We start from the raw sequence: 24,373 nt of genomic DNA, 5'->3' as shown, positions 1-24,373 counted from the left end.
CAAGTGGAAACGAGGATGAAAGTGAGGTTAGCTCCGGGTGGAAGGTGACCGAGGCGACTCCTGCCCAGGCAGCCTGGCTCCAGGGAACTGGCCCGCAAGTGCTGTGGTGTGCCTGCGGCTTGCAGGTGGACAGCACACCATGGGGGGGGTGGGGGCACGTGCTAGGATCAGGTGGCCTGCATACCGTCTCCAGACGCGCTGAGTGGACGGACTAAAGGATGGTGAGTGGCAGCCATGCCCACCTGGGCCGCATGAGTGGTGTGAAACTGGGCTGCTTTATTTACTGGCCATTTGTATGGAGGACCCGCGATGGCTGTGCTCGGTACTCCCTAACCCTAGGGCAGCACTTGAGTAATGGAGTGCAACAATGTGTGTGCCGGGGTTGGAGGGACAGAGGGGTTCCATTTCCCGGGGGCTCAAGACGAGAGCTTTGGGAAGAGACAGAGGAAAGACCTGGGCTGTGCCTGTCACTGTCTTCCGCATGCTGCCACGCCCTCCTCCATCCTGTGTTTGTTTTTAACCTGGGTGCTGAGAGGTAGCACTGTGCAATGGCAGCCCATCTCCGCCACGGCCCGCAGGAGTCCCCGAGCCTGGCTCTCAGGCAGAAGGCTGGCCGAGGTGGTAGAAAGCCACATTTTAATCTTGGCCAAGGCAAGGCTCCTTCTTGCATTGTTGTGTTTGTCGTACAAGCCACCACCCCCATGCTTTACAAACACACACAGGCTGTCCGCCCCCTCGGCCACAGAGCGGCAGTCTCTGCTTTGGCACCTGACGCCCACCGCGCCCCCCACCCCACCCGCTGAGGTCTGCACACAGGAGCTGCGAGCCCAGGGAGGCCCGTGCAGAGTCCTGGCAGCAGGCGCCTCTCACTGGCGCACCTTGTGGAGTGGGAGTTGCTAAGGCACCTGGTGTCGTTCCCACGAGAGCGGCGGCTGGGAGCCACGGTGCCCCTCCCGTAGCGCGCTCCCTTGGCCCAGTCTTGGTCTGAGTGCTCACGGCAGGAAGTAGTGAATTCTCTGGGAAACAGACTTGCAGCCCTGGGCTGAGAAGCGCTGCCCCTCCTTGGGGACGTAGACCATGAGCCGGGCGATGCTGTCCAGGGCCTCCTCTGTGTACGCGAGCCCTTGGCTCAGGAAAGCGTCCCGTGCGCACAGCCGCACGTGGCCGAACTCCAGGGGCAGGAAGGGGACGAAGGCGTCGATCAGGTTTTCCTTCACCAGGCGGCTGGCGCCGAAGCCGCTGTCTGAAACCAAGACGCAGAGTTACATTCAGGGCTGGGGCTGGCGGCTGCGAGGGCCGGAACCGTGCAGCTGTGTGCATCCCCTGCAGGCAGGGTGGAGCACGCCAGGGGCCGGGCCCGGGGCCTCAGTAGCCACCGCTCGTATTCCCTGGGCTGACCGGGTGGGCTCCTCGTGTCTGCACCCGCCCTGGCTCCCTCCAGCCCTGGGTCACTCACCCGTGGACGCCGCGACCTCAGCCCGGAGCTGGGGCTCCAGCTGCTCCGCGGTGATTTCCTCCCGGGCCCTGCCAGCCTGCAGCCACTCCAGGACCAGCTCGTTGATGACATTGCCCCCAAGGTTACTAAGAGAGAGAGAAGCACCCGTTAACTCGGCTTTAAATTGAGCTTCCCCAAGCCTTACCGAAAGGACGGGGACGAGGCCCGCTCTTCCCTCCCAGGAGCTGCTGTCGCAGCCCAGAGGCCACGGCCACGCAGTAAGTCACGGCTGTGCTTTGCCGGCCATGGTCCCGTCCTTACTGAGTGCTGCCGCTAGGGGGCGCGGGGCAGTGTGGCCCCAGCCGCACTCCAGTAAGGATCTCCCTGCTGAGACACCCCCCGGCGGAACAGCTGTTCCCACCCCAGCCACCTTCCTGGGAGCCAGGGGAGAGACCACAGTGTCTGCCTTTAGTCAGAGAAGACAAGACACATGCAGAAGGGGGAAGGAGAGAGAGGCCCCCTACCCCGCTTCCTCCCGGCCCGAAGCAGCTGGATACGGGGAGAGGTGTCTCACGGCCCGCCCGAGCGTACAGCGAGGGAACCAGCACGTGGGCTTCAAACAGAGACCACCCCACCACCCTCCCCCCAACCCCTGGAGATAGCAGGTGCATAAGCTCTGGGAGTGCCAGGCCCTCCGCGACGAGCCCCAGCACCAGATAAAGCCCAGAGAGTCCCCCTCCCCAGGCAGGGACGGGTCCACTTGGGGATTGCTTCGGCCATGCTGGGACTCAATCCAGCACCAGGCAGACCCTAACGGTGCTCTCGGCTCAGGCCACCACCTGCAGCACCCACGGCCCCAGTTGATAGATTCCTGACCGCACAGTGGCTGCTCACGGCGGCCCCGGGCCTGAGTCCACCCCAGTAGCCCCTGGTGTCCCTGTACGGAGACGCCCAGCCTTCCGACCCTGGTCGTAGGAAGAAGCTCCCAAGGATGAGCCAAGCCCTTCTCCAGTTCATTCTGAAGAACATGCCCACTGCAGATCTGGGCCAAACAGGCACGGGACCCCCGGCAGTAACACACCAAAGCAGGGGCGTGGCACGCACTGACTTAGGGCGCCGTTTAGTGCAGAAACAGCAGAAGTGAGAACCCAAGGCTGCTTAGGACTTCTGCATGGGGGTTAAGACACCCACCTTGCATCCGAGTGTCCGGCTTTGCACCCTGGCTCCACCCCCGATTCTAGCTCACGTGCGCCTGGGAGGCAGCAGGCGATGGCTCAAGTAGCTGGGTCCCTGCCGCCCACACGGGAGGTTTGGATTGAGGCCTGGCTCCTGACTTGGGCCTACCCCAACTATTGCAGGCATCTGGAGAGTCACCTAGAAGACTGGTTTGTGGCGGAGCAGGGTAAGCTGCCGCCTGCCTCCCCTAGCAGAGCACCGGTTCGAGTCCCAGCTGCTCTGCGTCTGCTCCAGCGCCGTAATGCTCCAGCGAAGGCGGCAGCAGAAGGCCCAAGGTGCTTTGTCCCCTGAAAACCAGATGGGGCTGGGCCGGGCTGAAGCCGGGAACTCCGCTGCTCGTGGCCATTTTGGGAGTGAGGTGAATGGCTGGAGGATCGATCTCTCACATTTTCAAATAAATAAATCTTAAAACTTTTTTAAGCTCTGTTTTTAGGAAATACCTGTCTTAAACTCAGAGAGCAGCAAGTGAACGTAGAGAAATGATTCTATTCACTCACAGAGATGGAGTTAACCTTGAAATCAAACCTTTCAGAAAGGAACAGTAAGCAAAAAACTTCCAAGTGTGGCAGAAGGTAGCAAACCAAAATAGGTCAAAGGGAAGAGAGGAGGAGTGAGTTCCAGGCAGGCTAACCAGACCTACACAGCTGAAGGGGAAGAAATGAACCAAGAATGAAGACGGCTGGAGGGAACTCGGGGAGCGGGTTCAGAGCAAGTATCTTACTGAGGTTCAAGAGGGACTTGAGAGGGCAAGAAAAGCATATTCCAAGAGAATATCGGGGCCGGCGCTGTGGCGTAGCGGGTAAAGCCACCGCCTGCAGCACTGGCATCCCATATGAACTCAGGTTCAAGTCCCGGCTGCTCCACTTCGGATCCAGCTCTCTGCTGTGGCCTGGGAAAGCAGTGGAGGATGGCCCAAGTGCTTGGGCCCCTGCACCCACGTGGGAGACCCAGAGAAGCTCCGGGTCTGCCCAGCTCCATTGCAGCCATTTGGAGAGTGAGCCTGTGGACGGAAGATCTAACTCTGCCTCTCAAATAACTCTTAATAGCAGAAGACACCCCTGCCCAAGATAGAACAGCCCAGGTGCAGGAAGGCTGGTCACACCGTGCAGATTCAGTTCAACCTAGTTGGTCCCAGGTCGGGTTGTAATCATGCTCTCCAAGGTTACAGCTAAAGAGGATTGTCAAAGCATCAGGGTGTCTCCCTCTGCCTGGCTGCAGCCACAGCAAAACGCTAGGCGAGCAGCGGAAGCTTGCCAGCCAGGAATTCTGTGCTCAGCAAAGCTGTCTTCTGGATAGGAGGGAGAAAGGACATCTCCAGTCCAAAGCTGAGAGAGTACATCAGACCATCTAACAAGAGATACAAGAGCGGGGCTGGCACTGTGGCGCAGCAAGTTAAAGTCCCAGCCTGCAGCGCTGGCATCCCACATGGGCACCAGTTCTAGTCCCAGCTGCTCCACTTCCGATCCAGCTCTCTGCTGTGGCCTGGGAAAGCAGTGGAGGATGGCCCAAGTCCTTGGGTCCTTGCACCCATGTGGGAGACACAGAGGAAGTGCCTGGCTCCTGGCTTCGGATTAGCGCAGCTCTGGCCGTTGCAGTCATTTGGGGATTGAACAGGTGGATGGAAGATCCATCTCTATATATATATATAACTCTTTCAAATAATAATAAAAAAAATACCAGAGGAAGTTTTCAAACTGATAGACACAAGAGTCAGAAGACAACAAGAGAGGTAGAAAACTCACTGGTATGAGTAACAATACAAGTTCACAGTGATCTAAAATACAGCAACCATGATGCATAAGCCATTTAGTTAGAATACTCAGTACAGGTGTTCTAGAAAAATATGAAATAGGACATCAAAAATTCCAAATCTGGGGAGTGCAAGTGTATAGTTCATTTATATTTCTCTAGTCTTCATTTCTGTCTTTATATAAATAATAATGGATCTTTAAAATAACGATCCTCTTATTTTTAAGGGGCAGAGTGGGGACCAGTGCTGTGGTGCAGTAGGGTAATCCTCCATCTGCAGTGTCCGCATCCCATATGGGCACTGGTTTGAGTCCTGGCTGCTCCACTTCCCATCCAGCTCCGTGCTATGGCCTGGGAAAGCAGTAGAAAATGGCCCAAGTGCTTGGGCCCCTGTACCCACGTGGGAGACCCGAAGAAGCTCCTGGCTTCAGCCTCACCCAACCCTGGCCATTGTGGCCATGTCGGGAGTGAACTAGCAGATGGAAGACCTCTCACTTTCTGTAACTCTGCCGAATGAATGAATGAATATTGTTTAAGAAAAGAAAAAAAGCCAAAGGTCGGCAGCGTTCAGCATGTGAACCAGAGATTCTTGCAGGGGGAACAGGTCTACAGTCCCCATGGTCTTAGAGCCTGGCTGGGTGGCTACACCCGCAGACTCCCAGAGTCAAAACACCAAGGCAGCTCTGCCTCTCTGCTGATGGACAGACTGGCAGGGCGGAGAGACACCTCTGGCCCCTGCGACTGTGCGACTATTGTGTACTTGAGACCTGGGAGACTGGCAGTCACACGAGAAAGGGGAGGGGGTAGCTGGGTAACGAGCTCCACCACGCCCAATTGGGCGTTACCCTGGAAACCTGTCCCACCCTAGAACTCCCAGGCCACACCCACCACCACCTCCTGGTACTCACTGAAAAAGCAGACATGGACTGTGCCACAGAGGCTGAGCCCCAGGAAAAAGGCATCAGAAGAAAAATCAAAACAAAACAACTCCACAGACACCTAAAAATAGAGCCAGAAATTCAGGAAACAAGAGTAAAGAACACAAGAATGTTTCAGTATTAGAATGTGAAGATGAAGAGACTGAGGAAATACCAGAAATGGAATTCAAAAAATTATTCATATGATTACTCAAAAGCAAAGAGAACCACATTTACAAACTAGATAACCACACATGACATGAATGAAATTTTTCCACATGAAATTTTTGAAGAGAAATCAAAACGAAATATTACAACTGAAGAATTCAATAGACCACATAAAAAATGTGGTGGAAAGTCTTAACAGCAGAGTTCGCAAGGCAGAGAAAGAATATCTAAACTAGAAGACAAATCATTGGAAATCTTATAATCAGAAAAAGAAGAAAAAAAAACAAGAAGAAAATAGAAAACTTAAAAACAGTTTTGGAGACCTATGGGATACTATTAAATGACTCAACATATGAGTCTTAGGGGTTTGAGGGTGCAGAGAGAGTGAACTAGAAAACCTAGTTAGTGAAATAATAACAGAAAACTTCCCCTATTTGGAGGAAGAAAGGGATATCCAAGTAGAGGAAGCACATAGAACCCCTAACAGACAAGACAAGACAAGATCTTCACCACGCCACACTGCAGTCAAACTCTCCATAGTAAAACAAAGATTCTAAAATGTTTACGAGAGAAATGCCATATTACTTTCAGAGGATCTCTAATTAGACTCACAGCTGACTTCTCATCAGAAACTACAGGTTATAAAGGAATGGCAAGATATAGACCAAGTCATAAAAGAAAAAACTGTCAACCCAGAATACTAGACCCTGCAAAGCTCACATTCATGAACAGAAACTGAAAGAATTTGTCACCACTTGTCCAGCCTTACAAAAGATGCTTAGGGGGTGCTACACACAGAAACACAGGAAGATAGCCATCATTACAAAAGAATGAGATGGCAGAAAACCCCCCAGTACAAGTACAAAAGAAATCTAAAGTACACAATAGGAATAACTAGGGAAAAATGGCAGGGCCAAGTCATTACTTATCAACAGTCACCTTGAATGTAAGTGGCCTCAACTCTCCAGCTGAAAGATGCAGTGGCAGAATGGATTTAAAAACAAGACCCATCGATTTCCTGCCTACAAGAAACACGTCTCCCCGACAAAGATACACGAGCCTGAAAGTGGAAGGATGGAAAAAGATAGTCCATGCTAACAGAAACCAAAAAAGAGCTGGTGTTGCCATCCTAATACCAGATAAAATAGACTTTAACATAAAATATATTTAAAGAGACAAAGAAGGGCACTATGTAATGATTAAGGGATCAATTCAATAAGTGGATGGGACTATAATAATGTATACACACACAACCACAGGATGCCTGGCTATTTAAAAGAAGCACTAAGGGACCTAAAGGAAGACAGAGACTCCAATACAATACTAACGGGGGTCTTCAATATCCCACTCTCAACAATGACAGATAAACCACACAGCAAATCACCAAGGAAACAAAAGAGTTAACTGACACTATAGACCAAATGAGGCTAACAAATATCTACAGAACGTGTCACCCCACAGCGGCACAGTACACACTCTTCTCATCAGTGCATGGAACTTTCTCTAGGATACAGCACAGCTAGGCCACAAAGCAAGTCTCAGCAAATTCAAAAAAAATTTAAATCATTTGCTACATCTTCTCTGACCACGATGGAATGAAGCTGGAAATCAACAACTCAAGAACCGCTGGATCATACAGAAACACATGGAGACTGAACAACATGCTCTTGGGGCCCAGCGCCGTGGCTCACTTGGCTAACCCTCCGCCTGCAGCGCCAGCATCCCATGTGGGCGCCAGGTTCTAGTCCCAGTTGCCCCTCTTCCAGGCCAGCTCTCTGCTGTGGCCCAGGAAGGCAGTGGAGGATGGCCCAAGTGCTTGGGCCCTGCACCCGCATGAGAGACCAGGAGAAGCACCTGGCTCCTGGCTTCAGATCGGCGCAGCACACCAGCCATAGCAGCCATTTGGGGGGTGAACCAATGGAAGGAAGACCTTTCTCTCTGTCTCTCTCTCACTGTCTAACTTTGCCTGTCAAATAAATAAAGAAATAAATCTTTTAAAAAAAATGAAAAACATGCTCTTGAACAAACAATAGGTCAGAGAAGAAATCAAAAAATTTCTAGAAACAAATGAAGATGACAACACTTCATATGAAAATTTAAGGGATACAGCAAAAGCAGTGCTAGGAGGGAATTTTATATAGCAATTGGTGCCTTCACGAAGAAACTGGTAAGACACCAAATAAAAGAACTGTGACTGCATCTCAAGGACCTAGAAAAACAACAGCAAGCCAAACCCAAAACTAGTAGGAGGAAATAAATAATTAGAAGTAGAGAATAAGCAAATTTGAAACAAAAAAAATACAAGAAAAAGTGAAATGAAAAGCTGATTTTTTGAAAAAATAAAATTGATAAATTAACCAAAAAAATGGGAAAAGACCCAAATCATTAAAATGAGATGAAAAAGGAAATGTAACAACAAACACCACAGAAATAAAATGAATCATCATTACTACAAAGAGCTGTTTGCCAACAAATTAGGAAACCTATAAGAAATGATAGATTCCTAGAAAAATACAACCTACCAAAACTGAGTCATGAAGGTACAGAGAACCTAAACAGACCAATAACTAAGACGGAAATGGAATCAGTACTAAAGGCCCTCCCAACAAAGAAAAGCCCAGGACCGGATGGCTTCACGGCTGAATTCTACCAGACATTTCAAGAACTAACTCCAATTCTTCTCAAGCTACTCAAAACAATTCAAAGGGAAGAAATCCTCTCAAACTCCTTTTATGAAGCCCGCATCACCTTAATATAGATCATACAGAAATGAATTCCTAAACCTGAAAAGGATGCAACAGAGAAAGGAAACTATACCCTAATATCCCTGATGAACAAAGATGTAAAAATTCTCCCCAAAATTCCAATTAATTGAATCCAACAACACATCAGAAAACTCATTCACCTGGACCAAATGGGATTTATCCCTGGTATGCAGGGATGGATCAACATTCACAAATCAATGTGATACACCACATTAACAAACTGAGGAACAAAAACCATATGGTTACCTCAATAGATGCAGAGAAAGCATTTGATAAAATACAACACCCTTTCATGATGAGAACCTTCAGCAAATTGGGTATAGAAGGAACATTCCTCAACACAATCAAGGCAATGTATGACAAACCCATGGCCAGCATCCTATTGGATGAGGAAAAGCTGGAAGCATTCCCACTGAGATCCGGTACCAGTAAGGGATGCCCACTCTCACCACTGCTATTCAATAGAGCCCTGGAAGTTTTAGCCAGAGCCATTAGGCAAGACAAAGAAATCAAAGAGATACACACTGGAAAAGAGGAAATCAAACAGATGACATGATCCTCTGTGTAGAGGATCCCAAAGGCTCCACTGAGAGACTATTGGAACTCACAGAAGAGTTTGGTAAAGTGGCAAGCATACAAAATTAACACAGAAAAATCAACAGCCTTTGTATACACAGACAACATCACAGCTGAGAAAGAGCTTTTAAGATCAGTCCCATTCACAATAGTTCCAAAAAGAATCAAATACCTTGGAATAAATTTAACCAAGGATGTCAAAGATCTCTACGATGAAAATTACAGAGGCCAACGCAGCGGGTTAATGCCCTGGCCTGCAGTGCCAGCAGCCCATATGAGCGCCGGTTCAAGAGCCGGCTGCTCCACTTCCAATCCAGCTCTCTGCTATGGCCTGAGACAAGTCCTTGGGCCCTTGCACCCACGTGGGAGGCCCAGAGGAGGGTCCTGGCTCCTGGATTCAGATCAGCGCAGCTCCAGCCATTGTGACCAGCTGGGGAGTGAACCTGTGGTTGGAGGACCTCTCTCACTCTCTGCCTCTCCTTCTGTGTAATTCTGATTTTCAAATAAATCTTAAAAAAAATTACAAAAGACTAAAGAAAGAGAAGACATTAAAAAATGGAAAACTCTACCATGTTCATGCATTGGAAGAATCAACATCATCAAAATGTCTATATTACCAAAAGCAATTTATAGATTCAATGTGATCCCAATCAAAAATACCAATGACATTCTTTGCAGATCTAGGGAAAACTATGCTGAAATTCATATGGAAACAAGAGACCCCGAATAGCTAAAGCAATCTTATACAACAAAAATAAAGCCATAGGCGTCACAATACCCAATTTCAAGACATACTACAGGGCAGTTATAATCAAAACAGCCTGGCACTGGCACAGAAACAGATGGATAGGGGCCGACATTGTGGCACAGTGGGCTAAAGCCTTGGCCTGTGGCGCTGGCATCCCATACAAGCACCGGTTCAAGTCCCAGCTGCTCCTCTTCCTATCCAGCTCTCTACCATGGCCTAGGAAAACAGAAAATGGCCCAAGTTCTTGGGCCCTTGTGCCCACATGGGAGACCTGGAGGAGGCTCCTGGCTCCAGATCAGCTCAGCTCTGGCCATCACAGTCATTTGGGGAGTGAACCAACAGAATGGAAGACTTCTCTTTCTCTCTCTCTCTCTCTGGCTGTACCTCTCTCTGTAACTCTGTCTTTCAAATAAATAAAATAAATATTTTTTTAAAATAGATAGACCAATGGAACAGAATAGAAATGCCAGAATCAATCCATGCATATATAGCAAACTTATTTTTGATAAAGGAGCTAAAATCAACCCTTGGACAAGGACAGTGTCTCTAACAAATGGTGCTGGGAAAACTCGATCTCCACATGCAGAAGTATGAAACCAGACCCCTACCCTAAACCTTACACAAAAAGCCACTCGAGATGGATCGAAGACCTAAATCTATGGCCCAGTACCACCAAATCATTAGAGAACATGGGGGAAACTCCACAAGACACTGACATAGACAAAGACCTCTTGGAAAAGACCCCAAAAGTACAGGCAATCAAAGCCAAAATTGATAAATGGGATTATATCAAGCTGAAAAGTTTCTATACGGCAAAAAAACAAAAAGAACAACAACAAAAAAAGTGGAGAGACAACAAAATGGGAAAAAATATTTGCAAAGTACGCAACTGATAAAGAGTTAACATCCAGAATATATAAAGAGCTCAAGAAATTCAACAACAAAACAGTCCAGTAAAGAAATGAACGAAGGACTTAAACGGGCATTTTTCATAAGAGGAAATTCAAATGGCCTAGACACTTGTGAAAATGCTCAGGATCATTAACCATCAGAGAAATGCAAATCAAAACCACAACAAGGTGTCACCACACTCCACCAGTGAGAATGGCTCGCGTACAGAAATCATCAAATGACAAACGCTGGCGAGAACGCGGGGAAAAGGTACCCTGGCCCACTGGTGGTGGGAATGTGAACTGGTCCAACCACTGTGGAAGACCTGAGAAATCTGAATACAGACCTCCAAATGACCCAGCCATCCCACTCCTGGGAATCTACCCAAACCAAAATGAATCAGTATACAAAAGAGTTATCTGTACCCCCAATTTTAACTGCAGCACAAGTCACAATAGCTAAGATATGTAAACAACCCAGATGTCCAACTGTTGACTGGATAAAGAAATTATGGCATATACGCACTATGGAATACTATTCAGCCGTAAAAACAAATAAAACCCTGTCTTTCGCAACAAGCTCGTTGCAAATGGAAACCATCATACTTGGTGAAATAAGCCATTCCCACAAAGACAGATATGTTTTCCCGATCCACTGTAACTAACAGAGTACTTGACAAGTAATGTACTGGACTGAAACAGACTTCCCGAGATTCCATGATTGTTCACAGCCTTTGTCTCTTCATAGAGGAACAGTGTTTTGTTCTGTTTTTTTCTTCCTACTATTTGTTGAGCGCTATTACTTAATGTAGGGTTAACCACATGATCATTCAGTGTACCGAAAACAGAGCGTGCTAAAGGTTAGCAGTGGGAATCCGAGAGGGAGGGGGAGGAGGGGCTGGAGTGGGGAGGAGTCCCACTATGTTCCTAAATCTGTATATACGAAATACATGAAACTTGTACAACTTAAATAAAATAAAATAAAAAGGCCAAAGACAACAAGGGCTGGCAAGGATGAGGAATGACGGGAACGGCCGCCTAGGCTATTGAGAACGGAGCACAGCCATTGTGCAGAACAGTCCAGGGACCAAGCCACAGCCCTGCGCGGGAACCAGGAGACAGCCACATCACCACAGCCCATCCACAACACCCAAGACCTGGAAACAACCTGTGTCCACCCACCGAGGCCTGGACAACGCGCCACAAATCACAACAGAGCCTCTTCAGCCACAGAAGGCGATGCTGTCTTGTCATTTGGGCCCACACAGACGGAACTGGAGGTCATTACGTCATGCGAAATATGACAAGTCCCATGTGATCTCATTCACCCATGGAATGTAAAACAGCGACCCCATAGAAGCGGACAGCAGAATGGTTCATGCACACCACGTCAGAGTCAGGTTCTACTGACTCTAGATGGTGATAATGCACTGTTAATGTCTCTGAAAAAAACCGAAGGACTTTGAGTGTGCTCACAAAGAAGCGAACTTAAATGTGGGAGGAGCCAGGTGCGTTTGCCCCGATTTGGACAGCACACGGATCGGCACATCACATGGGCCCCACGTGAACAAGGACAATGCTCATGTCACTTCTAAAAAGAAAGAAAGCCTTAGACAAAACATTTCGTTCAGGAGGCTCCCCGGACAGGAGCCCGGGCCGGGCCAGCAGGTGGGGCGCGGGGCCGGCAGCACTGTGGGGGTTTGCCTCCGGCTGCTGGCTGCTCCCTCCCCACCGTGACACAGGGGAGCCGAAAGCTTGGTTTCACACTCCGGAGCGATTTGTACTTCCTGTGGGCTCTCCAGGGTTGGTGATGGCTTCAGGCAGCTGGAACAGTGATGGAAGCCCGGGAAAGAGGAAGGAGGATGGGCTAAGGAGAAGAAACCACAGCGCCCCTACTGAGATGGCCGGGGCCGGTGCTGTGGCACAGCGGGTAAAGCTGCCGCCTGCAGTGCTGGCTTCCCATATGGACGCTGGTTCGAGTCCCGGCTGCTCCACTTCCGATCCAGCTCTCTGCTATGGCCTGGGAAAGCAGTGGAAGATGACCCAAGTCCTTGGGCCCCTGCACCCACGTGGGAGACCCAGAGGAAGCTCCTGGCTCCTGGTTTCAGATCGGCACAGCTCCAGCTGTTGTGGCCATCTGGGGAGTGAACCAGCGGATGGAAGACCTCTCTCTCTCTCTCCCCCCTGTGTAACTCTGGCTTTCAAATAAATAAATAAATCTTAAAAAAAAAAAAAAAAGCCAGGATTGGGGTGGCAGAGACCTGGGGCTGGAGCACCCCCTGCAAGGACCCCTCCCCTCTGCCCCAGCTCCCTGCGCACGGCTCTTCCACCCCACCCACTGCACTCACCCCTCCCCCGCCCCCTTCAACAGCCCCAGCCCTGGCCGTTCCCTAGCTCTGCACATGCCCTTCCCCCTGCTCCTGCCCAGGCCCTGCAGAATGGGGGGTCCATCAGCAGAACCATGGGGGGAGGCAGGCGGCAAGTAGGGAGTGCGGCCCCCACACCTCCATCTCTGTCCTCAAGAAGCCCTGAGTGCCTCTGACACGGCTGTGGGCGCCTGGTGCATCCTGCGCCCGGATTCTATGGGGCTCCTGGGACCCAGAAGGGGAGCCGAGCCGGTGCTCTCGCAGCCTGCACAGCAGGCGGGGCGAGGCAGGGGGGGTACATCCTTCCTGGCTGAGCACCTCAGTCGGGACCGCCCAGGCGGCTGCGTGGTCCAGCGCCGCCTTCCCTTGGGGCCGGAATCTGCCCCCAGCTGCAGGGCTCCTGCAGGAGCAGGGGGCTGGTGTCGGGGGAGGGGCTGTCGCAGGGCCGCTGGGCTCCCAGTGACCCCAGCTCAGGCAAGACAGGAGATGGCCCCAAGAGACAGGGCAGGCAGCCACGTGTACACTGGCACGGGCTGCGGGGCCGGCCATCACGGGGAGGGGGAGCCGAGTGGGGCTCAGTCACCCAGGGCCAGGGGCAACCACAGGCTAAATGCACGTTTGTCGGAGCCTCCTCTGAGCCCCCTCCGGAGGGTGTCCCTGTCCCCTCCCCCAGCCAGCGCCTCCTCCTGTGCTGTTATGGTTTCCGTGAATGGTTTCCATCCGTCCGGAGCTCTCTGACCGCTCTGCAGCCTGCCTGTCCCCCTGTCGCCGCCAGCTCGAAGCTCTTGGCTTCACACCCCCAGCAGCCAGAGGACAAGCGGCTCTGATCTCTGCAGCTGCACTTGGTACAAATGGACGAGAGCTGCCGACGCTGATGTTTCCAGTAACCCGCCAGCGGGCCCCTCGTGGCTCCAGCCCAGATAAGAACCTGCTCTGACCGGCACCCCCAGCTGTGGCTCCCGGCTCCTGCCTGCTCCTGTCATCCCATGCCACCAGGGGGCAGGCCTGCAAGCGCCAGGTGCATCATTTCACACAGGAGGTTTAGGGGTGTTTCAAGATTAAACCCGGGCCTCACCCTAGGTCACACTGACCTGTTGGATCAGCTGTGCTTTCCTTTCAAACAAGAATCCTCCAGGGGCCAGCGCTGTGCCAGGGTAGGCTAACCCTCCTCCTCGGTGCTGGCATCCCTTACGGGTGACAGTTCAAATCCCAGCTGTTCCACTTCCGATCCAACTCCCTGCTTATGGCCTGGGAAAGCAGAAGATGGCCCAAGTGCTTGGGCCGCTGCACCCATGTGGGAGACCTGGAAGAAACTCCTGGATTCAGTTAGGCCCAGCTCCAGCTGTTGCAGCCATCTGGGAGTGAACCAGCAGGTAGAAGATCTCTCTCTCTTTCTAACTCTGCCTCTCAAATAAATAAAGCTTAAAAAAAAAAATCCTCCAGGCTGGTGCTGGGGCATAGTGGGTGAAGCCACAGCCTGCAGCACTGGCATCCCATATGGGCGCCGGTTCAATTCCTGGCTGCTCCACTTCCGATCCAGCTCCCTGCTAATGTGCGTGAGAAGGCAGCAGCACGTGGCCCAAGTGCTTGGACCCCTGCCACCTCAATGAAGCGCCTGGTTTTGGCCTGGCCCACCCCAGCCGCTGGAGAACCACCTGAGGAGTGAACCAGTGAATGGAAGACCCCTGTCCCCTTCTGTAACTCTTTCAAATAAAATAAATCTATAAATTTTTTTTTTAAAAAAAGAAAGCCCACCACAGAGGGGCAGTGAATTGCAGCTCAGTGTAGAAGTCCAGTCCAGAGACTCAGCGGTCTCCCCCAACCCATCAGAATACCTGTGACCCTCAGGGCCTGGGGGCAGCCACTTCTGGGGCCCCTGGGCCTGGGGAGGGGAGCACTGGTAGCCTTGGATGTCCATGGCCTGGGGTGCACTAGTGGACTATGACAACGCGACCTGGCCCAGGCCCACAGCGGAGTCCCTGGACCCTGAGACCACAGGTTTGTACATGGTCTTCCACGTCCCTGTCCCAGTCACACGGCTTCCTCCTCAAGGGCTCAGAGGCTCCCGGGGAGCAGACACGGCCTCTGCCCAGCAGACTCAGCCCGGGGAGGGCCGTCCCAGGCCCTGCCTACACATCCTGAGACCTGAGACCGCACATTCCAGCGAGGCTGGGTCACTGGGGGAGGGGCAGGGCTGGCGTGGGGACAGCCCACAAAGCCTGAATACTACCAAGGCAAATATCTGCCCAGAGACGGCAGGGTCACCAGGTCACGTGGGCAGCTGTGACCCAGACAAGGGTGTGGGCTTCCCAAGCGAAGCAGCAGGTGGGAGAGGCCAGCGGGGTGCAGAGCTGGGAGGAGGGGGCACGAGGGGAAGACGGCGGCACAGGTGCAGAAGTAGAAGGGGTCTCTGCAAACGTGGGGGGCACCCCGAGCTGCCGTCCCCATGCTGCACCCCCTCTGAGCAGTGGTTCAGAGGGGCCCCCAAACTCCCACCCATCAGCACCACATGGGAGGGCGGCGGTGGGGGAGCCATGGGGTCACCTCCATTCGGCCACTTCTGCATTTGGGCTCCTCCACTTAACTGGCTGCCCAGGGGCTCTGCCTTGGACAGTGGCCAGCGGCCCGGGCCCTGGGGACAGGACTAGAGCCCGAGGCTTTGTTGTCCTCACCTACGGAAGGTGAGCACTCTGGTCAGGCCAGGAGGGAGTGCTCTGGGACACCCCCGTGCCCCCCCCCCCATACACTGTGGTTCTGTGCGCACCTGCGAACACAGCAGGGAGCATTTGCCATCAGCACGCGGGAATCCCAGCCCAGCACCGTTCACACCTGCTCCGTGCACGCCAGGGCCACACCTGCCTTCTGACTGCCCTGAGCAGGGCACTCTACACTTGCAACGCCCACTAGAGATGGCGCTGAACAAGTTCAAGTTCACATGCCCCAAAGCCGTGGCCAGAGCAACAGAAGCCCAGGAAGCCGCAGCCAAGTCCCCGGGGGCAGTGTGGCAGACCCAGCGCGGCAGGTGCTCACTCGAGGTCAAGGTCAAGGCCGGCCACTTGCTTCAAGGCCTCCCAAGGCTGCAGGAGGAACCGGCTGCGCTGGCACTCAGGGTGGTGCTCCCTCCCCGAGCAGGCTCCGCTGTACCTGGGGGTCTCAGCGACCCTAAGCGAGCCCCTCCACCGCCCGCCCGCAGCCCCTCGGAGCTCACCTGAGAAAAACGAATATGCTCCTCGGTGGCCCGGCGCGGGCGTCCCCGGGCGCGCGGCGCTCCAGGTGCGGCCCCAGGAGCTCCAGCAGCTCGGGGTGCAGCTTCTCGGCCTCGTCGAAGATGAACAGGGTCTGGCGGCAGCGCTGCTGAGTCTCCCGGATCTGGGCCATCAGCTGCTCCTGCACGGGATGCCAGGAGCTCCTGGGGGCCTCGGCGCACCTTCCCGCCCGCCCAGGTTTCCGGGAGCATGCGCAAGAGACTCCTCGGGCCTGCGGGCGTGCACTCCACGCGGGGGCGGGGCGAGGACCCTCGCCTCTAGCAAGCTCCCCAGGCGATTCTCCCGCGCCCTTGGTCTCCCCTAGCCCGGCTGTCAGAGCGGCCAGGGAGGGGAGGGCCAGCTCCCGGTCTGCTCTCCTCTGGCCCTAAGCAGGTGCCACCTGCAGCCTGCAGGATTCGGGCTATACCAGGCGGGGGAGGCTGGCATCCCAGCAGTGCCCCCACAGTTGAAGCCCACAGTTCTTCCTGGGAAGGCCCACCTGAGCAGCCACTTGCTGGTAGGACAGCTGGGGCTCAGGTCACCGAGCTCTCGCCCTCCAAGGCCGCAGGGAATCTGCCAAGTGACCCCGGCAGTCTGTGTCCTCAGGGGCTACACAATCCTTCCGGTTGGCACACTTGAAGTACCAGGCGGAAAGCCAAAGACAGGTGCCGTCACCTTGGCCAAGTCGGGAGGAGGGGCTGATCATCTGGCCGACTTTAAGGACTTGTCCCTGGGGCCGCAACACCGGCATCCCACAGCAGAGTGCTGGCTGTAGTCCCCGCTGCTCTACTGTCAGAGCTCCCTGCTGATGCACCTGGGAAGGCAGCGGACGACGGCCCCAGTGCGTGGCTCCTGCTACCCACATGGGAGACCCAGCTGGAGTTCCAGGCTCCTGGCTTCCATATGGGGAGTGAACCAGCAGATGGAAGATCTCTCTCTATCTCTGCCTTTCAAACAAATAAATAAATCTCAAAAAAAAAAAAAGAAAAGAAAAAGAAAAAGAAAAAGGACAGGCAGTGCTGTGGCATAGTAGGTTCATCCTCCACCTGTGGTGCCGGTTCCAGTCCTGGCTGCTCCTATTCCGATCCAGCTCTCTGCTGTGGCCTGGGAAAGCAGTGGAGGATGGCCCAAGTGCTTGGGCCCCTGCACCCTCATGGAGAGACCTGGAAGAAGCTCCTGGCTCCTGGCTTCGGATTGGCCCAGCTCCAAATGCGGCCATTTGGGAAGTGAACCAATGGATGGAAGACCTCTCTGTCTCACCCTCTCTCTGTAACTCTCTATCTCAAATAAATAAATAAATCTTAAAAAAAAAAAAAAAAAAAAAAAAAAAAAAAAAAAAAAAAAAAGACAGAGCTCAGGAGTGGTGTGGGACAAATCAGTCTTTCCCTGAGACACCCAGGGCTCCTGGGTGACTGCATGGAGCAGGCGTCCCTGCTCCAGGGGGAGCCTCCCCCCAGCCCTGCAAGGACCGGCTGCTCTCGGGGGCCCTCTCCCGGCCTCGGCGGGCCTCACCTTGTACAGGTCCACGTACTTGGGGTGCGGGAAGTGGATCGTGGCGATGAGCATCCTGACACAGGCGCTCCTCTGCCCGTCTCGATACAGGTTCTCAGCCAGCATCCGGGCCACGAAGTTCTTGCCAGTGCCCGACCAGCCGTGGAAGGACAGCGCCAGGGCCTTGTCGGGCCGGGGCACTTCCAGGTAGCCCTTCACCGTGCGCAGGACCAGCTCCCGGGCCAGATGCTGGCCATGCAGTCGTCCACTCAGGTCCGAATCTAAGCCTGGGGGCGGGGAGAGCAGGCCACGTGAGCCACACCCTCGGCAGCCCCTCCCCCCAGCACCTCTGGACACCTCCAAGGGGGTCAGCTGTTCACCCTGGCTGGCCTCACAATGACAGGCCATGGGCAGGTGTGGGGAGCAACCCGGACTAGACTGAGTTACTGGAATTAAGACTTATTCTGTGCATCTGCTCTCCCACAATATGGTGCTGGGAGAGAAGAAAACAGCTTCTACACAGCTGCCTCCAGTTCAGCCAATAAACAGCAGGACCTGCTCCTGATTGGAGGAGAGCAGCGTACTCGGCGTGTGGGCAGCCGAGTTAGGATTGGCGGAGGAGGACTATAAAGGAGGAGAGAGACGGCATGCACCAGGAACATCTAAGGGGAACATCTAAGGGGAACACCTGTGCAGCCCCCGAGAGAGCCGGCCGGCGGTGTGCCGCTCCCCTGCGGAAGTGGGGAATGTGGCCAGGGGGGGCTGCCCTTCCACGGAGGTGGAAGGGATAGTAGCCAACCCGGGAAGAACCAGCAGCAAACCCGGGGAGGGCCGAGCAGACGAAGGAACAGCGCAGGGTCCTGTGTCGTTCCTCCATGAAGAGGGGGAGCGACAGGCAGGACTTCAGGGCTATTCTCATTAGAGTCTGAAGCCAAGGAGGGGCAGGTGTCTGGGGCTGTGGCTAGGTCCCTGCTTGGGACTCTCACACATCCCCTATCTAGGGCCTGGGTGCGAGTCCTGCCTCCACTTCCTGCTACCGTGCACCCTGGGAAACAGAGGGTGATGGCTCCAGTACGTGGGTCCCCACCACCCACGTGGGAGACCTAGATGGAGAGAGAAAGACTGCACTCCGCCAGGGCTGCAATTTAGCAAACATTGTTGCGATGCTGTGGCACACACCAAGCCCTTCCTCTTAGCATGAGGACAGGAGGGCCGTGTTGCCTGCTGGGGTGAGGGCCAGGCCGAGGACAAGTGACCCTGGGAGAGGACTGCCCCGAGTCTGGCAGCCGGGGGAGGCGAGACAAGGAGCCCAGCACAGGTGCACCTGTGCCCCAGCCAGAGCAATTTGGACGTCCGAGCCCCCAGGGGAACAATGGGCATGCTTCGGACAAAGGTCACCGGTCGGCTGACCGCCCACAGCTTATCCTGAGTTGGCAGAAATCCTGACCTGCACCAGTCGATATTTTGTTCTGAGCCACACCATGGCCCCTAGCTACACTGTGTCATTGGCATCTGACACATTTGTCATTGACATTAAATGACCTTTTTCTGTGGTTGTTGAAGATTTATTTTATTTGAAAAAGAGAGTTCGCGAGAGACAGAGAGTGAACCGCTGGTTCACTCCCCAAATGACTCCAATGGCTGGAGCTGGACCAGGCGAAAGCCAGGAGCCTGGAACACCATCTGGGTCTCCCACATGGGGGCAGGGGCCCAAGGACTTGGGCCATGTTCTGCTGCTTTCCCAGGTGCACTAGCAGGGAACTGTATTAGGAATGGAGCAGCCAGGACCGAACTGGTGTCCTTGTGGGATGCTGGCGTCACAGGCGGTGGCTTTACTCTGTTGTGCCAGAGCACCGGCCCAAATGACCTTTTTTTTTTCCAAATAACCTTTATTTAGGGTGGCCCTCACTTAAATAAGAGACTGCTAGGAGTGCACAGTTAGTCTAACGGTTACGACACCTGCGTCCACACTGGAGGGTCCTGCTCAATTCCTGTTCTAGCTCCTGGTTAACTTCCTGCCAGTTCAACCCTTATAGCTGATGGCTTGCTTTCTCTTCTCTAAAATAAACTAAAAAAAAAAAATTTTTAGGCAAGAAACTGCCCCCTGGAAAAAGAGGAACCTTTTGCACCAGACTGAACCAATGGTTTTTTATCAGAATAAGAGTCAAGATGCAAATCAGCTGTCCTATGCAAATTAAGCCACCTGAACTTAAATAAAACAAAACACCGGAAGAGGGCAGGTGCCGTGGTTAAGATGCCACCGGGGATGCCTGCCGGTGTCTGGGGTCAGCTGCAGCTCTGCTTCCGACGCCAGCTTCCTGCCTGTGTACACCCGGGGAGGCAGCAGGTGATGGATGTAATAATTGGATCTCTGACGCCCAGGGGGGAGACCTGGATTGAATTCCTTCCTCTTGGGTATCTGGGGATGAACCAGCAGATGTGAGTTCTCTCTGCCTCTCAAATAACAAAGTGAAAACAGATATAGGGGCTGGCGCTGTGGCACAGTGGGTTAACTCACTGGCCTGAAGCACCGGCATCCCATGTGGGCACCAGTTCGAGACCCAGCTACTCCACTTCACATCCAGCTCTCTGCTATGGCCTGGGAAAGCAGTAGAAGATGGCCCAAGTGCTTGGGACCCTGCACCCACGTAGGAGACCTGGAAGAAGCTCCTGGCTCCGGATCGGCGCAGCTCCAGCCGTTGCAGCCAACTGGGGAGTGAACCATTGGATGGACGACCTCTCTCTCTCTCTCTCTCTCTCTCTCTCTCTGCCTCTCTCTGTGTAACTCTCACTTTCAAATAAATAAATAAATCTTTAAAAAAAAGATATAAATATTTTTAAAACATGGGAGGGAGGCTGTTTAGTCGTGACAGACATGCAGCTGGATTGGAGGAGAGAAGGCACAGGTTCGCTGGTATGGGCATTTTCTTTTTCTTTTTCTTTTTTTTTTTTTTCTTTTTTTTGACAGGCAGAGTGGACAGTGAGAGATAGAGACAAAGGTCTTCCTTTGCCGTTGGTTCACCCTCCAATGGCCGCCGCGGCCGGCGCGCTGCGGCCGGCGCACCGCGCTGATCCGATGGCAGGAGCCAGGAGCCAGGTGCTTCTCCTGGTCTCCCATGGGGTGCAGGGCCCAAGCACTTGGGCCATCCTCCACTGCACTCCCGGGCCACAGCAGAGAGCCGGACTGGAAGAGGGGCAACCAGGACAGAATCTGGCGCCCTGACCGGGACTAGAACCCGGGGTGCCGGCGCCGCAGGTGGAGGATTAGCCTAGTGAGCCGCAGCGCTGGCTATGGTATGGGCATTTCAACCCAAGTGACGGCTAGTATTCTGCACTGGTTCATAATCAGAAACAGCTTCCTGTTTCTCTCAGGGTGGAGAGCCGCCAAGGCATCCTCACTGATTCCGGATAATCCAGGAAAGCCACGTTTGCTGACTGAAGGTCAGAAAGGGACACATCGGCGGTTAACGCTCTGGCCTGAAGCGCCGGCATCCTACATGGGCGCTGGTTCTAGTCCTGGCTGCTCCTTTTCCCATCCAGCTCTCTGCTGTGGCCTGGGAAAGCAGTGGAGGATGGCCCACGTCCTTGGGCCCCTGCACCCACGTGGGAGACGTGGAAGAAGCTCCTGGCTCCTGGCTTCGGATCAGCACAGCTCCAACCATTGTGGTCAATTGGGGAGTGAACCAGTGGATGGAAGACCTCTCTCTCTCTCTCTGTAACTCTTTCAAATAAATAAATCTTAAAAATAATAATAATAATATAGGGACACTTCTCATCAGAACCCAGGCTGCCAATCAGTGACCTCACCTGATACTCCAACCACCCTCTGAGGGTGGCGTTCCCAGGTACCGGGAGACGAGGTACTCTGGCCTGACCCTGAGAGGTTACCGGCTAGGTCAGACTCATCCCTGCCAAAACTCCCAGCACATTCCTGCACACAGTAGGGGCTTAATAGATGCCAGCTCTTCCTCTTCCATGCTCCCAGGGATGGCGGGACGCAGCGAGGAAACAGGTGGCTGGGGGGGAAACTGTCAGTCTGGGTGACAACCCAGTCTGGCCCTCACCCAGCTATTTCCTCTCCGGCCCGTGTCCTACTCCGGCCCATGTCCTAGCTGGGGGTGCTTGGCCCAGAGGATGGATGGGCGCCTGCACCCTCACATTTCCGTTGGTCTCCCCAGCTCCTTGAGGCCACAGGGGGTCCCACCTGTATAGTTGTTGGAGATCCTGCAGTCCCCGGTGTCGCAACAGGCCTGGACGCTGCAGTACCACGTGGCCAGGATTTCCAGGTACTGCTGGCCCAACACGGGGAGGCTCCAGCCTGGAAAAGGAGTTGCTGTGAGATGGGGGGACGGGATCCCCTGGCCCATGACCGGGAGGCGACAACTCTGCCAGCCGGTGTGCCGAAGCCAGACCCCGAAGTCAGCTCCGGGGCGCAGCGCGAGCTCACACCGGGCCTCCAGAGGCCGCAGCGGGGCAGGCACCGTCGCGTCCATTGCTTCAAAGCCATCAAGGCGGACGACAGACCAGCACCTTAGCCCCCGGGCGCCAGGTCTGCCGGGGTCACGGCCGGGGGGTTCGCAGGGGCTGCGACTCCGCTGGGCTCCTGCCCAGGCCTGGCAGGGGAGGGAGGCAGGCGGTGGGCGGCGGCACCGGCTCTTACCCGGGGGCGTCGCGGCAGCCTCGGCCTCCTCGCAGTCGCCGGGCCACACTCGGCAGCTGAAGAGCGCCCAGTACCGCCTGGAGAGGGCCCCGGCCGCCTTCAGCCGCTCGGGCAGGCGCTGGAGGCCCCGCCAGAGCCACGCCGAGCCCGGCTCCTCCGCGGCGCCGGGGCCCTCGGGCGCGCCGGGCAGCGCCGGCGGCGGCAGCAGCAGCAGCAGCAGCAGCACCTGCAGGAGGCCTCGGCCGAGCGGGCCGCGAGGCATGGCCGGGCCCGGGACGTCCGCGAGCGCCGGGCCGGGCGGGGCGCGCACTTCCCGGGCGGGCGCCGGCAAGGGCGCGGGCGGCGATTGGTGCGCCCTCGGCGACCGCCGCGCCGGCCGCGGGGCAGAGGGCTATTCCGGGGTGGTGCCGCTGCCCGGGGGGCAGGCTAGGCGAGCTCGCGCCCGGGGATGGCCCCTGCCGGGCCCCCTGCTGCCCTTCTGGGGCACCTCCGACGCGCCATGCCTGTGAGCGCGCGGGATCCGGCTCTCTGGGCCCGGAGCCTGCCCTGCGGATGGGGAAGCGAGGGCTCCACGGCTCCAGCAGCTGAGCTCCGGGCCGGAGGTACTTGGCTCTTGGAAACCCCCGAGTCATGGGGAAATCACAAGGGTTCCCGTCAGTGAGATTCTGTAACGGGGAAATTGTTAGCTCGGTTCTTTGTCTCACACGGAAGAAGCGTTCCCAAGCGGACAGCAGAGAGATTGAAAGATTTATTAGTAAGTGTCAAAGCCCTCCAGCCAGAACCACATGGAGGTGGGCTTCCAAGAGAGGAAAAACCCCAGAGGACCTGGAGCACGGGGTTTTTAAGTACAATTTCAGAGGGAAAAAAAAAAAAACTTGACAATCAGACCAGACTGGAATACCAGGCGGGGAGGAGAACCCATCAAAAGACCTGATTTGCAATTCCTTACCCTATCTGGCTCGCACAGGAGAAAACAAAAAAACCCTCCAGAAGGGTGGCTAGGTGACTGGCTTTCACAATGAGCTGTGAGTGCAGGAAGATGGACATCACCAACCCCTTGCTATGCTCCTGGTACATTTGGAGGGCGGCCTGTTTGTTCTTGCTAAAGATAACCTTTTCTGGGGGAAGGAAGCAAGTATTTTACACCTCGAATTCCATCGGGACCACCCGACTACCTATTTATCCAGCCGTCTGACCCCTCACAATTCTATCTCATGAAAATGAAGTTAGGGTGGCTCTGTGTGCACTTTCTTGACTGGGCCTGCCGCTTGCTCGTGCAAGCCCAGCGGAAGCCACAGGCAAAGGACTTCAGGGCCTCCCTTGCCTTGGAGTCCCTTAAAAAAATTATTAAAAAGGCAGAGTGACAGAGAGATCTTCCATCCGCCAGTACACTTCCCAAAGGGCACAACTGGGGCTGGAGTCAGGAAGTCCCCCCAGGTCTCCCCCATGGGTGGCAGGGACCCAAAGACTTGGGGCCATCTTCCGCTGCTCTCCCAGGCCCGTTAGCAGGGAGCTGGATCGGAAGCAGAGCAGCCTGGATTTGAACCGGCGCCTGTATGGGACGCCTGTGTCCCAAGTGGCAGCTTCACCTGCTCCGCCACAAGGCTGGTCCACAGAGTGCCTTTTTCCAGAACACGGAGCGTGGGACAAGGCTGTCAGAAAATCGTCAGTTACTGAAGTCGAGGGCCAGCGTGTCCTAGACGGACACAGCTGATGCAGGGCACATGCCTCATGACCTCTAGTGGCTTTAAGGGTGGGTGCGTCAGCCGGTCAGATGCACCCTAGGGCCAGGTCTCACGAGCACCACGGGCTCATGTAACTCTTAGCTTGCAGTCACGTCCAGGGAGTAGCACAGTCGTCCCTGTGGTTAACAGGGTTAACGTCTCAGTGGCGGCCTCAGATTCACTCGTCGCTCCTACAGCTAACAGCCTCGTTTTACGTATGTATTTATTTTTCTGGGATCTCAGAGGCCCGCACGCACTTAGCCTGCTCATCCCTCAGCTCCGAACTACAGGATTCACTGCCTTTACTCCCGGGGTGTCTGGGACCTGAGTGACAGCCACCCAGCCCCTTGCTCTGTGCACTGCAATACCTAGTTGGTTTTTGTTTTTTTGGGACAGGCAGAGT

General features: G+C 54.4%; 1 protein-coding gene across 2 annotated transcripts; it reads right to left on the bottom strand.

The window, feature by feature from the left end:
- Nucleotides 1-619: 619 nt before the first annotated feature.
- Nucleotides 620-23,114, bottom strand: TOR3A (torsin family 3 member A). Of its 2 annotated transcripts, none has more exons than XM_070077201.1 (6): nucleotides 22,247-23,114; nucleotides 21,791-21,904; nucleotides 17,608-17,873; nucleotides 16,059-16,237; nucleotides 1,457-1,581; nucleotides 620-1,243 (listed from the first exon to the last, which is right to left on the bottom strand). In XM_070077201.1, exons 1-6 carry the CDS (start codon nucleotides 22,506-22,508, stop codon nucleotides 993-995), a joined length of 1,197 nt encoding a protein of 398 aa, XP_069933302.1. In that variant the 5' UTR covers nucleotides 22,509-23,114; the 3' UTR covers nucleotides 620-992. The 2 variants fall into 2 exon arrangements, with proteins under 2 accessions (XP_069933302.1, XP_069933303.1); XM_070077202.1 differs by having other exon boundaries at nucleotides 620-1,239.
- Between the last annotated feature and the right edge of the window lie 1,259 nt (nucleotides 23,115-24,373).

The sequence above is a fragment of the Oryctolagus cuniculus genome, chromosome 7 (genome assembly GCF_964237555.1).
Source record: "Oryctolagus cuniculus chromosome 7, mOryCun1.1, whole genome shotgun sequence".
Classification (NCBI taxonomy): domain Eukaryota; kingdom Metazoa; phylum Chordata; class Mammalia; order Lagomorpha; family Leporidae; genus Oryctolagus; species Oryctolagus cuniculus.
Note: the sequence above shows the minus strand (reverse complement) of the source record. Positions and strands in the feature narration are given on the sequence as shown.

Bases quoted from the DNA above. Each gene is read 5' to 3' on its own strand.
- TOR3A (XM_070077201.1), bottom strand. From the start codon at position 22,508: ATGCCTCGCGGCCCGCTCGGCCGAGGCCTCCTGCAGGTGCTGCTGCTG. The intron at 17,874-21,790 runs GTGGGACCCCCT...CCCCGCCCCCAG, and splicing joins GATCTCCAACAACTATACAG to GCTTAGATTCGGACCTGAGT. The intron at 16,238-17,607 runs GTGAGGCCCGCC...CATCCCGTGCAG, and splicing joins AGTACGTGGACCTGTACAAG to GAGCAGCTGATGGCCCAGAT.